Here is an 18,200-nt window from a genome sequence, read left to right as displayed (position 1 = left end):
ATAGGTCCCACTTGTGTCCCAACACGTGTGATTTTTTAGCGGTTCCTCGAATGTTTTTGTCCACAGAGTTGGACTTTGTTCCGAACTCAGAAGTGTAACCAGTATGAACTTTCAAAACTTGTAAAAATGCAATCTTTGTTGCCCAAAATCAAATTTATTAAACCTGTTTGTTATACGATCCGGGTTAGAAGTCATGCTGATTAAATGAGCTTTCATTAGTTTAAAATAATATCATTTTAATTCATTTTTTAAAAATAACATTGTTTCAATAAAAATAAAATTTTGATCAAACAAAAAGTTAATTGGTTAGATAATTAGATCATTATTTCTTTATAAATTAAGCTTGGTCAAGTTTAATAATTATGATCAATTCCGGATTAGCCCTTTGAAGATTTTGCATGTAACTTTTCATATTAAGATGGATTTTTTTTGGTTAATTAAATTATCTACCCATGTCATCCCCAATATCAATTTATGGATTTCCCAGAATCTACTGATTAAGTGAGCTCCGATAGGTGGCTGTGTTATTCAAGTTGTGAAGAATTTCTAAGCTGCTTATACTTGAAAATGGCTGCAGTAATCTGTAGTTTTGTGGTGCAATTGTGTATGAAATGTAGCAAATGATCATCACCATTAGAAAGCATGATCGTCAAACTGATATAAGTTAAACATGATAGTCAAACTGAAATGATTCTAGTTCTTCCCGCCGCTTTGAATTTGCTGGAGATGCTGGAGCTTCTAGCCTTAAATAATCATATAAAATTCCACAAAGTGCATCTCCACCTCTGGCCTGTACTAGAAACATGGAGTTATCTCCATCTAATAATAAAGATGAGGGAATATCAATGCAAAATAGCCGATATAATCCATGAATTCCATGCCGACAAATTGCATTCTCTGCTCCCAAATTCATCACTTGGAAGACCATATGTTCTTGATCCATATCATTGAGATACACCTGCAAGAATGATGGAGTTAACATTTTCGAAAATTTTTAAGAGTTTTTTTTTTTTTTCCAGTTAACTTCGCAATCTTCACCTGGAGGTCAGAACGGTTTGCTGAGGCGATGGCCAATCTCAGCTTGTAAATCCCCTTTTTTATTGAGTTGAGAAGAAATTTAATTGTCCATGTTGACGGAATATACTTATCTGCTACCCTTCTGTCAATGAAGAAACATCAGAAAATGCTATTTACTATAAGCTGCAGAGTTCGAAGAGTGGATGTCATCAGTTTTAGAGGTGCAATTGTGAACTGAACAAGGGCACCAAACCACCATGAAAAAGCATTTTCTTTTATGGTTTATAGAGATCAAAAAAGTCAAGCCTTGTGTCTATTTGTAAAATCTACACTGAATCATGCTGCTGTTAGGAATCATGATTTGAGGTACAATGTTGAAAAGAAGACTCATTCTTAAAGAACTTCCATAACATGACTACGATGATAGGATTAATAAAAGATGGAAAAAAACCTGTCTACATGAGCGAAGAACCAATCTTTTTTTGGATCACTGATGCCTATTGTGAAAGTCTGGTCAGATTCAGGATGCACATCTGTGTATCTGTCCCACAATCCATATTGCCTGAACCTGATTTAAAGGAGAAAGGATATTGAAAAAGATATTGTCAGCACAATTCCAAAATGCAAGACCATTTTCAATGTATGTTTACAGATTATCATGACCACAGGGCTTTCTCAGAGATTTAGACCATCAGATTGAGATAAACGAACTGCTTACTTTTCAGGGCTGTTTACAAATAGCTTGTTCACATACATGGGATTGACATCAGGAACATAGAAACCGATAGCTGTACGATCAGGAAAGCCAATTTCCCATATTGTTGGCCCGTCTCTGAGGGGAACATATGTCAAATTGCCAAGTTGTGTTTCTGATCCTGAGGAATATAGTTATCATAAAACAAGAAAATTGTGCCATCAGGAATTGAAATACTTTCTTCATATGAGATTTTCTTGTGGTTGAAGTTCTATAATGGATGAATAGGACTCAAATGAGACTACCTTCAGATATGGTAACAAGTGTATTGTCTAGGAAGTCACCGATGAAACCAGGAACCCAGCCATGGAATCCATACACCCCGGGAATAACATTCTTGATGGTGAAATTTCCATTTGAATCTGTTTGAACCCAGAACTGATAGTCCTACAAGCACATCAATTTGTTCACTTTTCCAATCTTGAAAGTACTAGAAACTAATGAAGTGTGAATCTAAGAAAATAAATTAGAGCTAACCTTGCTTTCTGTTTGCCAGGCTCCTTCAGCTCTTGCAGTTGATAGACCAACATGTGCATTTTTAGCTGGTATCAGAGACTTAGAAACAAACCTGAGCTTGCATTTTCACAATGATATTAATTGAAGTTCATCCTTCCTGTCTAAAATAAGCTATGCATGCAGCAAATTACCGAACCATTTCATCGAAATTGTAGTCATCATCGTAAAATCCTTACTTTGTTCTGAATGCAAAAACATGCTTCATAAATAGTAGTACACAGCCTTAGCCTCATGTAAATTTACCTTTCTTGGACAAAGAGTCTTCCTGTAGCAGAACCGCGTTCTTCAGCATTAAGGTAGTAAGGCGATGACACAAATTCATATGGCCATGTTGCCTCCTCATGCAGCCTCTAGAAATGAAAAGAAGATAATAAGCAGATCCTTCAATATGCTTTTGCTATAGAATAGCTACTAAAATTCCACAAGAGGTACAGGGATATTACTCTATTAATTAATGTTTAAGATGAATTTGATTGTTGGATAATAAAATCCAACCATATGTCGAGTTGCGCACCTGTTTTTTAGCATCAATCCATAAATTGTATGCATCTGAAACTTTCGAGGTTGAATTAAGGTACACAAAGAAGGGGCCAAAAACCTTCCTCCATGCCTCACCCTCTTGAAATTGAGCTACTATAGCATCTCCGATATAGTGAGTTCCATGAAACATCTGTTGCAGCAAAAGCCCATCAGATTTCAGCTAGCTGTTCAGCATTTGCCAGGTTTGATATACTTTTCTTGCACATTTTGGCTTCCAAGATGGAAATTATTAATCACTGGGAACTCTCCCACTAACGTTCATTACATTGTTTAGCAAAGTTGCATGGTTGTGTAAATATGAGATGTGTTGTGATTTCAGAAGGAGGACATACAGCTAGGCAAGTTGGACCAGTATGCACAGTAAGATTTTGCTTAGTAGGACCACCATTTCGAAATTCATGACTAGGGAAGATGACCCAGAATCCAATAACGGGGCCAGAACCAATCCATCCATGGACTCCACCATCTTTATTGTCCATTGAATACTGGTATTTGTCATCAACCTGCATTTTATCACACATTTTGGCAGCTTGATATCAACATAATATCTTGCTGGTGAAGGAACGAATAGTCATTCGATCCTAGGGTGGCCTACTTACCTCTCCTTTAAGATCAGGATTAATGGGATTCACCAAAAGAATAGACTCAGGCACAATTAGCTGCTTTCCTCTGCCTGGAAGTAGGTCTTCAGGCATCGGCATTACCCTTTGCTTTTCATCAGTGATTGCCATGTAATGAAACCTATTCCAATTTCATAAGAGCTCAAATCAATGCAACAAATACGAAACAATAATTTCAGGTTAAAGCCAACAAACATGCACAAAATAGGCATTAGCCAGTAAAAAGCATAGAGAACATAGTTTACTTATCGCGTCGCAACTTAAAGACCATCCTTGTCTGAACAAGATCAAAAGCAGGAGATCCTGCAGGACGCTCGTAGATTGCATAGCAGTAGAATCCTGAAACACCGCTATTCAATATGTATCTAAAGAATAAAAAAGAAAATTATATTAAAATCAATCCAAGTTCAAGAAAATTAATCTTGAAATATAAAAAATAATACTTAGATGGATAAAAGGACCTTATGTCAATACTGAGAGGCAGTTTGGTGCCTTTATTTGAAGGATCGTAAGTACTCCTAAATGAAATCTCTAACTTGTCATTACTGTTATAAATCACACTATATTCAGCTCCATTTACCCTGAAATATACAAGGTGATAAGGATTTTGAATCATTTCAGAGAAAGTATAACAAGAAAATATCATAGCTATCGTTAATCTCCAAGTGATGGTCATACGATTGATATCTATCCTTTCCTCCTGGCAAGTTCCAGTTCAAGTCCCAATATCTGCAAATCAAATAGTGACAATGTTAGTTAACTTATAAAGTTATGTTCAAGATTACTGAAACGAGGACTAGTAGCACCTATTTCATGTTCTTCACCTGTGCAAGACTATTAAAAAATGAATTGAAGTGTGAATAATAATGGGAAATTTTTTGAAGGCTACCCTCTATTAGATTCACTTGAATGAAGATCAAGAATGTTATCCATTCCTCCATACTTAATTCCTGTTAAATACCCTTGAGGTTTCAATATTGTGAGCCTCACCAAATCATTGTCTAGCATGACCTGCACCAAATTAAACACCAATACAATTAGCACCATCAGAGAAAGATGAAGGTGAGTTAAGATTTATGTAACGGTATACTTACGTATGGACCTTGGTTGATCAACCTCACGTTCCCCTTTCCCATTAACCTTCTACTTTCTATTTGTGACGATCCTTGCTTCATACGAGTTAGACTGATAATAAACCTAGCTTTGATGATTAATTAAAGTATTAGATTCGTTATTTACTATGATAATTAGTGTATTTCACAATAAAATCAATGTTTAGGTTCCTCTATGTCTTGTTAGATTGTCTATGTCTTGAACTATGCAAACTAAGGCTACCCTTGTTATTATCAGCAAGTTGATTGTTCTTTACCTTGAATTGCAATATTAGCTGTATGCTGTTGCTTGACTTCAAGATACATTGTAATATTAGATAGGAACGCCATGCAGTTGTTTCTTGCTTGTTGCAGGGACCGATTGAAGAGAGGATAGGCTGCCTGCTGGCTACTGCCACACAGTTTGTTACATCTAAAGACATGCCCGACGCGGCATGCCAGCATTGACAAGGAAGCAAAGGTTATCAGCCTCATCCGATGCCATCCTCATTGTTGTCAAATTGAGATTTGTTATTTTTTCTTTTGCGCGGAAAATGCCGCAATTTAACCCTCTATTTGTGTTTGTGTCAACTCGAGAAATGAATCATAAAAAGTAAACCGTCAAATTTACTCTCGACATGAGATGTGTATAGATAAGTTTAAATTTAAGAAAAAAATTGTATGAGTTGAACAAGAAATCTAACAAAAAAAAATCATATTTTTTTATCGGATCATTATTAGATTAAAAAGTGAAATATTCAATCAAAGTGTTCTATAAGCCATGTTTCTCTATAAACTTGGTTCCTTAGTTCTAGCTGAGATAGATTCATGTCCAAATTAGATATAAAATATATTGTTTTAAAACTTTCAAGTTATTTTTAGATTACTTTCTTAATTAAGTTTTGAAAAATTCAGTGAGTAAAGCACCACAGGATGCGAAGCCTAATAGAGGATCACAACCAATCCAGTTGTAGAAAACAGCCCATCTAGACCATAGGTGCAAGTCACAAGCCAATCAAAAAAGTTGAAAAACCTAGGAACCGAACCTGGGCAACAGATATAACCCATCCAGGAGCATGAGGGAAGTAATCTAATATATTCTCAGGGTGTTTGGTTCGGAGAAGTTGTCATTTTTATTTTGTTGTGCGTGGAATAACTGAAATATTTTATATTAATTTAAAAAATAAAATAAAATAAAATAAATTTTATCTTATTTTAATCTCGGTTTGTTCTAGATTTTTCAGCTAAATTCTGTCCAGAACGTTTCAGTTTCATTCCACGTGTTCCATTCCGCTCTTAAAAAACCATTGAATTAAATTAAACCTTGTTCAATTTAATTAATTAAATCACTCAATTATAAAAAGCTATTTTTCATTACTATTTTTAATAACAATGATATTAATAATAATATTTAAAATTATTATTACTATTTTCATTAACAATAATATTAATTTTTTAAAATTAGATTTATCATTAATATATATGGTTTATATTCATGTTGTTTTTTTTCATGTTTATACTTTGTAGGAATTTGAGCAAAACAAGAGATGCTTTAGATTCTATTAGCCTTGATAACATTGACCTAACTTTATATTTAAAATATTTGTGTTAAAATATTTTAATTTCATAATATTTTGATATTTTGTTTAAGTTAAATTACTTTAAATTAAAGATCTATTTAATCTTGACTATTTAAAAATATTTTAAAATTCAAAATTATATTTGTTTGGTATTGTGTTTGTATTGCATAATTTATAATTGATTTATCTTGAATTTGAATTATGTTTGTTGAATATATATATATGAACAGTATAACCCCGAAACGGCACGCCGAAATACTCCAAAACTAAAACATTCCATTCCAATTGAAAAAATCAAACACTTACCGAAACGAAATTGACAACCTTGGATTGGAGATGTGGTTGGGTGTTTTTTTTTAGAATTTATATAAAATATATGTATTTTTGTTTAATTCAAGCTGGGTGTTCTCGATCAATTTATATATACCTCAATTAATTTCTATAAATTCTGAAATTAACGACCAAATAAATTTATATTAACCATCAATATTAGTAACTTCAAAGCTCGAATATGAGAGCATCACAAAAAGAATATATATATATATATATATATATGAATGAGATATAATTTATGTTTTAAAAGGATTATACTTTTATAAAAAAAAATTCACACTTGTAAGCCAAACAAATATCATATTTTATGATAGGATTTTTGGATACTAGATGTACAATTATAATTTATTTATAAATACAATAAAAGTTGTTTTTTTTAAAAAAATTTATTTGAATAATTTGTCATAATAATTTTTTAAAAAATTATTTTAAAATCAACATAACAAAACAATTAAAAAAAACTTAAAACTAAAAAATATTTTAAAAAATATGGTTATACCTAAAAGCTAAACACCACCCTAGTCTACCATCGTCTTTCTTTCTTTTGATGGCTGCTACTCCTTGAAACATGAACATTTGTTCAGCAGCTTTGATAATGATGGTGTTGATAAAGGGCTTTTTGAAAAGAAGCTTTGATTATTTGTCATATTCCGCCTATTTATAATAATTAATTGTCACAATCATTAACATTCAATAAAACATGGAATCCAAAAAGAGATAACCTCGACATGATGGCCAAGGACTTAGAATTTAGCAGAGCATTGTTTTCTCTATATATCATCACTATCAAGGGATGGGATCTATGACAAACAATATATTCCTTTGACTCCTTTGTGAAAAGGAAAGGGAACTTTTTTAATATTTTTTCAAATTAGCATTGCTCTTTCCCCATCTCTCATGAATAATGGCTCTATGACTAGCTAGGTCAATAAAAACCTATGCTCAGCACAATTCCTCTTCCATTTAAACAATATATAATTCATAATAATAAGTTCGTGTAACAATTTGACAATAGGAATGCTGATCATGTTTAGTAGGGGATTAAATATTCTTGTTTTTAACTACTTTTGGATTGCCCCTTTAATATATTAGTTTCTTCCACACAAAAAAAAAGATTAAATAGGACTCAATTTTACAAGAATAAAATTAATAAAATTATTTATTGTATCTCATCAATTATTACTAAATTAGTTTTTTTCTTTTTCTTTTTCTTTTTTTAATATTGCAAGAACCCCACCAAAGTGTTATTTCCTTTGAAAAGATGAAACTGAAAGGATTGGCACAAAATCTAGACAAGAATTCTCTCCAATATCTTTTTCCATTTTATCATTAATTATGGTTACGATATCATAAATTAAACACTTGTCCATGCTTGTGACAAATCCATCCAAAGAATATTTCCCAATTTGAAACCGTCTTCTGAATTATCCAACCTCTTGTCAGCTTAGTCACATCCCAACATTCATAATTTGTTTCACCATTTATGTAACAATGAAAAACAAAAACAAAACCCATTAATTTATGCTTCCCATCATGTGCTCTCTCAACCTCGAGAGAGAAAAAAAAATCCCACTATCAATCCTGAAGTTTAAAACCCTATCAAGCTACTATTCAGAACTCTATAAATTAAATTTAATTTAAAAATTTTAATAAAATTTTATTTTTAAAATTTTTATAGTATTAAGAATTAAATTTTAAATAATAATTAATATTAAAATTAATTTTCACAAGATACTTATCTACCCATTTTCTTTTAGAGACATTCCAAGGAATAAAATAAAAGCGATGGAGATAATATAAAAACTAGATGAATTATATTTTATAGCTTTAATTGAAGCTACCAGAGGGTATGTTAAATTAGATTTAAGGTGTGGACGTGTTTTTTTTTTTTTTAAAAGAAGAAGTCGACACATTGAAAAGGCTAACCAAGCCAAAAACGGAAGAAAAACAACAAAAAAAAAGTTATAAAAACAAAAAGCAAACATTGAAAAAGAAGAAGAAGAAAGCCAACATATACACACAAAAAGGTGTGGACGTGTTGGTGTTTAATTCTTGGTATGTTTCCTTGAGTTCATGCATGGCTTAGGTCATGTGCCCATGTTTTTTCACTTCCAAACGTCTGGGTTTTTTAGCTTTGTTTTGTTGTGAAATTTCTTGCTGTAACGTTTGGTTTAAGGTATTGGGCGTGGGAATTTGCTCTGGGAATGGTTGCTTGCATGTTTAGTTTGCTATTTTGAGAGGGTTACCTTTTGTTTTATTTGAACGAATATTAAGAAATGATCTCATCAAGAATATATTGATTTGCAACTGTACAACCAGCAATCAGAGTGGGAGAGAATAGAGGAGAAAGGGAGGCAGTAAAAAGGTCAAGATTTTCAATTAATTACATTTTGGATACAAGTGTTTTCTCAACTTTTTTTTTTTACCCTATGATCATAGAGGCATTCCTTGAACAAAATTATTAACCCAAGTCTCTGAAATTCTTTGCCCAGTTTTTCTTTTCTGTAATCGAAACCCCAGGATGACTAAAATGGCCTTGTAAGAAAAAAGCTGCACATAGTGACAAAATTATGCAAATAGTCTCCCTCGTATTTATTCTCTTTTGTATTGCATAGACCAAGCCACTTTTCTCTATCTTTCTTTTTGATGAATCCCAGAGACAATGAAGAGAATTGAAGTTGAGAGCTCTCCAAATAAAGGCTCTCCATCATCTTCTCTTGACACGGGCACTGATCATGAGAAACACTGAGAGACGATCAGTTGGAGTTAATTTTCAAGAAATAGGCTTGAGACCATCAGCCATAGTTAGGCCTTACGTTCGATCAAAAATGCCTAGGCTTCGTTGGACACCTGATCTTCATCACTGCTTTGTGCATGCAGTTGACAGGCTTGGTGGGGAGGATCGTAAGTTATCTCTTAGATTTTATATATACAAGCCCTTCACTTTATTTTTTTAATTATATATATTTTTTTAATTATCATGTTTATAAATATGATCTTTGGTTTTTACATGTTTTTTTTTTTTATTACGGGGTTTTGTATAATATTAATCATCATAGGGGCAACTCCAAAGATGGTTCTGCAAATCATGGATGTGGAGGACCTTACCATATCTCACGTAAAGAGCCACCTTCAGGTTGGTTATGATCGAATTTGCTTTGAGTTTTTTTTTTTTTTTTTGAAAAACTTTGTTATAACTCTTAATTAAGAGCTTTTAGTAAAAGCTTCGGTCTGTTTGTGGCCAGATGTACAGGAGCATGAAGCATGAGCGGATGATCCAAGGTACATAATAAATTTATTAACTATTAATGGATCATAGTTATGTTTATTTATCTTTGTAGAGGAGAAATAGTCAAAAGAAATGGCAGTGTTTATCAATGGTATTTAATGAGTTCATGTGAAGGTAACCAAGCAATGATCACCATGTAAGCTAATGAATTATCTTAATTATTTTTCCTAGCTCCGAGAATAATTATATGTACTTTATATATGTCAGAATGTTATCATCTAAAAGGAGAACAACATTAAAGCTGCAACAGGAAGTGATAGACATAATTAGACCAAAAGCACTCTTCATTAGCTACTTTTTATAGAGGATTTCGGAACTAAACTTGATATATAATTAATTTTGATAATTAATAGAATAATTTTTTTATTATCAATTTTAATAAAATCATAATTAAGCCTAATAATTGTAGATTTGTCTATAATGATTTTTAACTGAAAAAACTGTTCAAGTTTGAAGCAATTATTTTGAAAGAATGTGATTAAATTCTTGTATTCATGGGCTGAACAAAATAATAGGTTGATAAAAATATTTTTTTGTGGGTTAAAAAATTATAAATTCAAACCTAAATCCAAAATAAATTAATAAAAAATAATTTTTTGTAACTTAAAATATTTTATAATAAATTCAAATTCAAATCCAACATAAATCCCAAGAACTAGTTGTAAGGTCCAAAGCCTATTTTATTTCAGTCATTTATTTTTTAAAACATTGATTTTTTTTTTTGGGTTTAAATTTTATCTTTTTCACATTTCTACTCTATAAACAGCTAGAAAAACTACACACACACACACACATGGGATAGAGTCTTAAAGAGCTTTTAGGTTTCTCAAAATACATCAATTAAAAAAAATTAGATCAGATTTTTATTTACCCTTAATTTATTTAAATTATGCTATTATTCCATGATAAAGAGCGTTTATTAAAAAATAAATCTTAACGAAAGTTTTAACTTCAGTGGATTTTACTTTTAATTTGACTTTAAATACATACATCAATCATAATTTAAATAAATTTTCGCAACATGATTTTCTTGGTGCAGAAGCTGCTATGGAAGCAAAGAAGAATGGCAAGGAGCCTAGGATGCATCATTCAAATTATCTCTCACATACAATGTGCTGCCAGCAGAATCGTTTAAATGGCAAGCGACTGATCGATAATAAGGCACTTCTCTATCAAGGTTGTGGAGTTCATAATCCTGCTGATGGGCTTGCCCTAAAAAATGCTAGCTTGACATCTCAAAGGTTCGTCAATTTCAATCTTTTTCTCCACAACGTAGTTCTAATAATTATACCAATTAATAATGGTAGTACATTTATTTACAGTCAGGGATCCGAGAATCATGAACACAAAAATTAGATTAATTTGAAGTATGAAATAATAATATTTTTTTAGATAATAATGAAATAATAGTATTAGCAATGAGAATAGGAATAGTGGGAGTAAAAAAAAAAGATATTAGGATATAAATTAGTGCTAGCTTGCCAGTGCCATTAGTTATTCATGAAAAAAGAAAGGAATTATTTCGATAAGGGATGGATTTACAAATAGGAAATTTGAACTGGAAATTGCGTAAACCATTGAATAAACAAACTGCCTTCAGTTTTAGAGGATGCAAGCAAGCTTATGTCACTCTAGGAACTCTGAACATTGTTATAAAAATCACCTTGTGCTGGCTGGTCAACTTAGTGACCAGTATGTTGGAATTGTAATATTTTGATAGTTATTTATTGAAAATTAAACATATTAATATAATATTTAATGTGGTTTGATAAATTATTTATATTAACGGGAGAGTTTCATATTATTAGAAATATATAAATGATATAATACAAATATATAAAAGAAAAGGATTATATCTACTCAAACTCAATTTCCATTTCTTATTGCTGCTTGCAATAGCAACAAGGCTGCTGTCATTGCAGCTCTTCTCTTTTTTTCACTTTTTTTTTCTTATTTTACTCTCAAATAATACTTCTATATGTAGATAATTCAAAGGATTATATCTACTCAAACTCAATTTCTATTTTTTATTGTTGCTTGTAATAGCAATAAGGCTGCTGTCATTGCAACTCTTCTCTTTTTTTTACTTTTTTTTATCTCATTTTACTCTCAAATAATACTTTTATATGTAGATAATTTAATAATAGATAAAAAGCCATAAATTATAATATAAATAAAGGGACAAAAGCTATGAGATAGAGCACAAATAGTGACACTAAATATTCCATTAAGCATAGCATGAGATATTGCTATAAAATAACAATTTCCTAACATTTGGTTCGAAAAAAAACTCTATCTATTTTAGATAGTAAAAATGTTGTTTTAGATTTAAAAAAAAAAAATTCATATCTTGAATTTATTCATTGATATATAAGTTAATTTATTAAATTTATGAATAATATTTTTGGTTGGATTGACCTACAAGTTAAATATAATAAATTTAATTTTAAATAATTAAGGATTAATTAAATTCACAAAATCTAAAATGGGACGAAATAGGAAACAAAAAGCTGATTATGTTGAGCAATTAAAGTCCAAAATAGTGACCATCACAACTAATTAAGAAAAAAGAATATCATTATTAGTAGTAGTCAAAACTCTCACTCATGAGATGTGTTATTCTCTTGCTTTTCCACTCATTACATCTTTTTATCTGCTATCATGTTGTTTTGTAATGATTTTTTTCCTTTTGGTCATGCTTATTGAGAATCAAATATATATATATATATATATATATATATATATATATATATATATATGAGTACTATTTGGGGTATATTTGCAGGAGACAGAAGAAAGGGCAGTGGATTGGAAAGAGAGTGAAAGAACCATTCTTACATGAAGAAATAGCAAGCGAGGAGAGCGAGCAGAAACCTGATACTTACATTATCTTCAATGATCTACTCGAGAGCTGCGTTAGCAAAGTAATCTCCCAACTCCTTGTCAAGTATTTATTAATAGTTTGTGATATGTTACAAGCCCTCTCCTAAGAAATTCAATATAGATATTGAAATTAATTTCATAGTACTGAATACGTGCAGTTTATGATATTTGATATTTCAGGAGACGAATGACCAAGATAAGATGTCAGCAGGAGCCACAGGTTGCAAGAAAAGCCATCAGAGTTTAGAGGAACTTACTGAGATTGCACAGAGAATAGATGGTGACAGAACGTCTTTATCCCTAAACTTAAATGTTTCCAAGCCCCTTTTGAAGCTTAGCAAAGCAAAGAATAGTTCAGGTGTTTCTCTTGAGCTCACTCTTGCTTAAAGTAAGCACATTATGAAGCGCTAATCAACATTTTGGAACCTTTTGAGAAGTCTCTCGACCTGATCATTTTTGTAAGTCCGAGCAGGAACTTGAGGAAATTACTCTCGACCTGATCATTTTTGTAAGTCCGAACAGGAACTTGAGGAAATTAATCACCCCAACTTTGTAATTCGAATAGACTCCTGATCAGAAGTTAGTATATTTGCTAATTTGTGAACAAAAAGAAGGCTGGGGACCCAAAATGTTAAGTCTCTGCTTTGAATGTTCTTCAATGCCAAGTGCTGACGAGCAAATAGCCCGGATGATCAAGTGTTTTTTTTTTTTTTCAAAATATTAATTACAAGTATGATGGCCATCCCTCTTTAGATTGAATATTACACATTTTTTTTTTTTTCAAAATATTAATTACAAGTGTGATGGCCATCCCTCTTTAGATTGAATCTTACACATTCGACCGCAAACCTCGAGAATTAACTAATAAGATATGGTATGATAATGTTTTTAAGATGTTTTAATTTAAAATGCTTTCTGAAGAATGTTAGTACTGATAAAACATCAAATTCATTATGTTTTATTTTGTTATATATATATATATATATATATTCTTACAGTTCTAAAATAATTAAGAAAATATTAAAATTAATTTATTATCTTTTAAATAAAAAAAATTTAAAAAATACTTCCAAATTAAATACATACGTAAATTTCCTGATGTATATGCAATAAATTTAGCAGACAATAAACGGAAAAAGTCAAGAGGTCTTAAATATTTTGTCATGTTATAGAAACGTGGAAAGGAATTATAACTTCTCCTATGCCACACCCAAATTGTCGGCGGTAAAATGAACCTATTTATCGGCGATTTATTGCAATAGGATCATTTTTTGTTCATATATACAACCACCTCATTCCCAGTTGATTAAAAAAAAAAAAGCTACTTGGCAATTCTCAAATTAGCCAGGTCATCATACCAGTTTTATTCCATTAACAGTGATGCCTACTAGCTGGTCCTGTGCATTAATTAATTAATATTGCTCATCTTTCATGTCATATATATGGATAATATGTTCTTGAAGATTTGCTGATAATTTAACATAAATTCCATGTTAAGATGATTCTCTTACGTTATATTAGAATTATAATTATAAAATAGCTATGAGTTCAATTCTTATTATAATTAATTTAAAATTTGAAAGCATTTTTGCCCTTGATTAGTTGCAGCCACCAAATATACTAGAAGAGTTGCATGGTCGACAAAGTTAAATTGTTTTAGCTCATGCATGGGGCAGGGAGGCATGATCAATATTCCGGATGTAAATGAATTCTCTTAATATTATTATCTTCAAAACGATACTTAAGGGAATGTTTTTATTAAACAAATTCTGCAGAATGCATCAATATGAACGAACATGCTGTGATCAAAACTTAAAATTTGAAAATTAATCTTGATGGACAGAAAAACATGACTCGAAAATATCTTGCCATCAGAAATAAATAAATGTGGGGTGTCTCTTGGTGTGCCCCTAAATTACTAGATAACTTACCATTTGAATGGCCTCACATGGATTTTGGAGAATTTCATAAGAATACATGGCAACTCCTATCTTCTGGGCATTGCTTGGAATATTTGGCTGGCTAGAAATTACTTGGTTTTTAATAATGTTCAATCTAATGTGGAAATATGTTTTTCTATAACTTTGGTTCGACTTGATTGCAGGCTAACGAGAAGCATTTCACTTATTCACATTATGATTTAGAGATAAGTTCAGTTTATATCAGTTTGTGGTCTAACAATATTAAGACGTCAAGGTAGTTAAGAACATAAAAATATATGTATTTTTTTTTCTTCTGTAATAACTCAAACTATCAGTTGTTTAGTCATTTACTAAATAGCTATCAAATACTTTTATCGTACCTTTATAAAAAGAAAGAAAGAAAGGAATGAATGGATGAATGTTAGTGGTGAATTCTATTGAAAGCTAGGGTAATCAATCAAGGATTGATATGGAGGGGTGGTATAGTGTGGGGGCAGTTTTTCACTGAAGGCAGATGGCTCTATTAACTTTATAAGCTCGGCGCATAAATGATTGGATGTGTAGAATCTGCAACATTAATTCTCAACTACACCCTTAATTTCATCAACTAATTATCTCAAAGTTCTACTATATATATATAAATTCTCTACTGGTTTGGTCATTGCATAAGAAAACATCATCTCAAGCTAGTTAAGGTATTTCTCCTAATGATGGCTACAAGGCTTATTTTGTCTTTGCTTTTTGCACTTGTTCTTGTCACAGATGCTAGGAAGCTAGCAATGAGCAAGATGGGTGCGCTTCATGGGGAAAAGACATCCAACTCTAATTATCTCCCTGGTTATGACTTTGGATCTGGATCTGGTTTTGGTGGTGGAGCTGGTTTTGGTGGTGGAGCTGGATGGTGGGGGCGGTGATCTTCATGGTGGTGGGAAAGGTGGTGGATACGGTGGTGGATACGGTGGAGGAATTAGTGGTGGGTTTGGAGATGCACTGCCTTGACAAGTACTCAAATATTATCATCTTGTGTTTGTGCTGCTTATTGACGGGGTCTTGCACGTAGGTAATGGTTTTAATAATAAAATGCTAGGGAATGAGCAAAATCTCTCGAGCTTAAAGAAGGTGATTTCTATTGGGATTTCTTTATCCTATATGATTGATCCTTGAGACTATGCCTCTTTCCAATAATGAAATCGATATGATCACTTCAAATGTTGTGGGAATCATTTGTGTTTTAATTTATGTTATATTTGAGATTTCATTTTCTTATTTCCATCATTTATTCTTAGATTACTCTTTATTATATTTTAAATTCTTAATCCATCCATTTTAAAATGTTATATTTATTAATATTATTTATTGATCTAATTATTAAATTTTGACTTCATTATTATCCATAATGTTTTTTTTTCATTTTTTATTAAATAATTCACTTCTTAACATCTTTATACTATTCACATATCATTAAAAAATCTTGATGCTTTAACCTTTTCGCTATAGCTAGATCAAATACAACCTTACTATAAATAACCTATTTAATGCATAGCTAAAAATATAATAACAGTTCATGTGTGATCACCATATTAAAATAGAACCTTGACTCGAATTTATTATATAATATAAGTTCAAGAAAAAGTTTAGATGAGTAATATGAGTCTTTTTAATAAAAATAAATTTAATTTTTTTCTATCATTAAATTGGATTATATATTTTATTAATTAGATCGATTTTAACTGCTATTTAAAAAATTTGTGTAAAACATTATTGATTTCCAAAATTTATAATTAAAATCAAAGTTTTCTCCTTCTTAATTTCTTCCTATGCCCTACATCAAACTTTATAGAACCTTGTAGTAAAAAGAATCACAAGAACATTAATTTAATTAATCATCAATCATGTGCTATATATCCATGATAATTGTAATTTGTACAAGTCTTAATTAAAATAAATCCCAAGAATCTGTACGAAGACATGCATGGTGGTAAACCGACAGAAACCCAACATAATCTAGATTTTCCATTAACTTATGGAACCATGTTCATAATTACATATGGCTTAATTTGCACTATCGTGATCAAAAGCAATGCATACATGACTTTTGTTTTCAACCTTCATTTTTCTAAATTTACCAGTTTAATTCTATAGGATCTTCATCCTAGATGGACACTGCCCAGCATCATTCCATCATGAACTTAATTTGTAATCCCCTACGTGAATTCAATATGAAATTTACGTACAAGCTTGGTGAAAAGTGCAAATTGTGCAATGGATATTGCTTCCTTTGAGAGAGTTGGTGTCGCAAAAACGAATACTATCATGCCACCATGAGTGGGAAAACAACACTGCTTCTAGCTTCTTAAAGGAAGAAAAGGAAAAAAAAAAAAAACCAACACAAGCTTTCTTAAACAAAAATGGAACATTTGTTGAGGAGATGAATGGTAGCAGACGTCTACAGGACATGTAAGTAATGAACATTTTATATCCATTAAGACAAATAACTGAAAAAATGCCAATGCATCCCAGCCCAGCCCATAATATTACCACACCAGCCTCAAAACCCCATCTCCCCTTAGACCCATGAAGCTAAATTAAATAAAACTATCATGTATTTTGAGTCAAATTTAATTTCGTTTCTGAATTTTAATTTCTTCGATTTAAGTAAGTGGAACTATTTTTTAAATTAAAAGAAATAGGCCTCTTCGTCTAGGTTTTTTCTCTCGGTTAATGTTTTTTTCGATATATGTCTTGTTCTTAGAAGATCACGTGTGATAAAAACTATTAAAAAATAGTAACAGTTACTCCAGTAAAAAAAATTTTAATTCGAGAGCCATTTTCGGTAATGCTCAAACTTCAGTTCGATGATTTGTGCTTTCGGTAATACAATATGGAGTGTTTTGTAGAAGTAATTTTCAATTAAAAGTTTTTTTTTTTGTTATCACATCAGAATTATCTAAAAACATGTAAAAATCATTAATTTCATATTTTTTTTTATAAGCAACGAGTAATTTGAGAAGTACTTAAAAAAACAGATTAAAAAATCAAATACACCCTTAAACAACACAAAACACACATCGAGCTAGTCAACATGGAGCTGACTCGCAGCATGTTGGATTGGACGAGCTAGATGAACTAGCTGGAACGGTAAATGTTGTACACCTAGAAATTCAGTTCTTTGTCGGTGACCCTCTTGGACCATTATGGCCTGGATCAATGCACAAGGGACTGGCTTCACTGGCTCTGTTATTGTAGCTAGCATCAACATCTTCATGCTGCACTTCCACTATCTTATTTGAATGCATCGGTTGAAAGCATCGGAAATGGCAAATGCAGTTTATTGGCATGCAAGGAAGTCAGAAAACGACTCTGCTGCTAGTTGCCTGCCATGCTGCTTCAGATTTGCGATAATTCAAATGCATGCTTGTTCCTTCCTGTTTCAAAACTTTTTCTCCTCACGTATTCTGTATTCAGTTGGATTCAAGGAGAATGTGGAACGAAGGTGTAGAATGGGAAGCACAGACTTGTAAAATAAAATTGGGTCCTGGGAGCTGCACACTTGTTGAATGTTAATTGGTTGCTCTACTGGGAGTTGCGTACCAGTTAATGTATTATAATTCTCCGAATTCCACACCCCACACCCCCCCCCCCCCCCCCCGAACAC

General features: G+C 31.7%; 2 protein-coding genes across 2 annotated transcripts; one reads left to right on the top strand and one right to left on the bottom strand.

The window, feature by feature from the left end:
- Window positions 1–664: 664 nt before the first annotated feature.
- Window positions 665–4,583, bottom strand: LOC105113532 (rhamnogalacturonate lyase B-like). Its single transcript, XM_011009734.1, has 15 exons — window positions 4,542–4,583; window positions 4,337–4,458; window positions 4,126–4,176; window positions 3,909–4,028; window positions 3,693–3,812; window positions 3,427–3,568; window positions 3,160–3,330; window positions 2,802–2,957; window positions 2,531–2,637; window positions 2,249–2,339; window positions 2,017–2,158; window positions 1,736–1,892; window positions 1,469–1,585; window positions 1,039–1,159; window positions 665–958 (listed from the first exon to the last, which is right to left on the bottom strand). Exons 1-15 carry the CDS (start codon window positions 4,581–4,583, stop codon window positions 665–667), a joined length of 1,953 nt encoding a protein of 650 aa, XP_011008036.1.
- A 4,524-nt stretch (window positions 4,584–9,107) lies between these two features.
- Window positions 9,108–15,459, top strand: LOC105113531 (uncharacterized). Its single transcript, XM_011009733.1, has 8 exons — window positions 9,108–9,210; window positions 9,277–9,355; window positions 9,511–9,587; window positions 9,697–9,733; window positions 10,780–10,981; window positions 12,526–12,664; window positions 12,804–12,981; window positions 15,308–15,459. Exons 1-8 carry the CDS (start codon window positions 9,187–9,189, stop codon window positions 15,457–15,459), a joined length of 888 nt encoding a protein of 295 aa, XP_011008035.1. The 5' UTR covers window positions 9,108–9,186.
- The last annotated feature ends 2,741 nt before the right edge of the window (window positions 15,460–18,200 follow it).

Source organism: Populus euphratica, unplaced genomic scaffold, assembly GCF_000495115.2.
Source record: "Populus euphratica unplaced genomic scaffold, PopEup_1.0 scaffold429.1, whole genome shotgun sequence".
NCBI lineage: Eukaryota > Viridiplantae > Streptophyta > Magnoliopsida > Malpighiales > Salicaceae > Populus > Populus euphratica.
Note: the sequence above shows the minus strand (reverse complement) of the source record. Positions and strands in the feature narration are given on the sequence as shown.

What these genes read in the sequence shown, in the direction of transcription:
- LOC105113532 (XM_011009734.1), bottom strand. Translation starts at nt 4,583, where the DNA reads ATGGGAAAGGGGAACGTGAGGTTGATCAACCAAGGTCCATAC. An exon ending in TCAAGTGAATCTAATAGAGG is followed by an intron (nt 4,177 to 4,336) that starts GTAGCCTTCAAA and finishes TTTGATTTGCAG; the next exon opens with ATATTGGGACTTGAACTGGA. An exon ending in ATCCTGATCTTAAAGGAGAG is followed by an intron (nt 3,331 to 3,426) that starts GTAAGTAGGCCA and finishes GATAAAATGCAG; the next exon opens with GTTGATGACAAATACCAGTA.
- LOC105113531 (XM_011009733.1), top strand. Translation starts at nt 9,187, where the DNA reads ATGAGAAACACTGAGAGACGATCA. An exon ending in GAAACACTGAGAGACGATCA is followed by an intron (nt 9,211 to 9,276) that starts GTTGGAGTTAAT and finishes TACGTTCGATCA; the next exon opens with AAAATGCCTAGGCTTCGTTG. An exon ending in GCTAGCTTGACATCTCAAAG is followed by an intron (nt 10,982 to 12,525) that starts GTTCGTCAATTT and finishes GTATATTTGCAG; the next exon opens with GAGACAGAAGAAAGGGCAGT.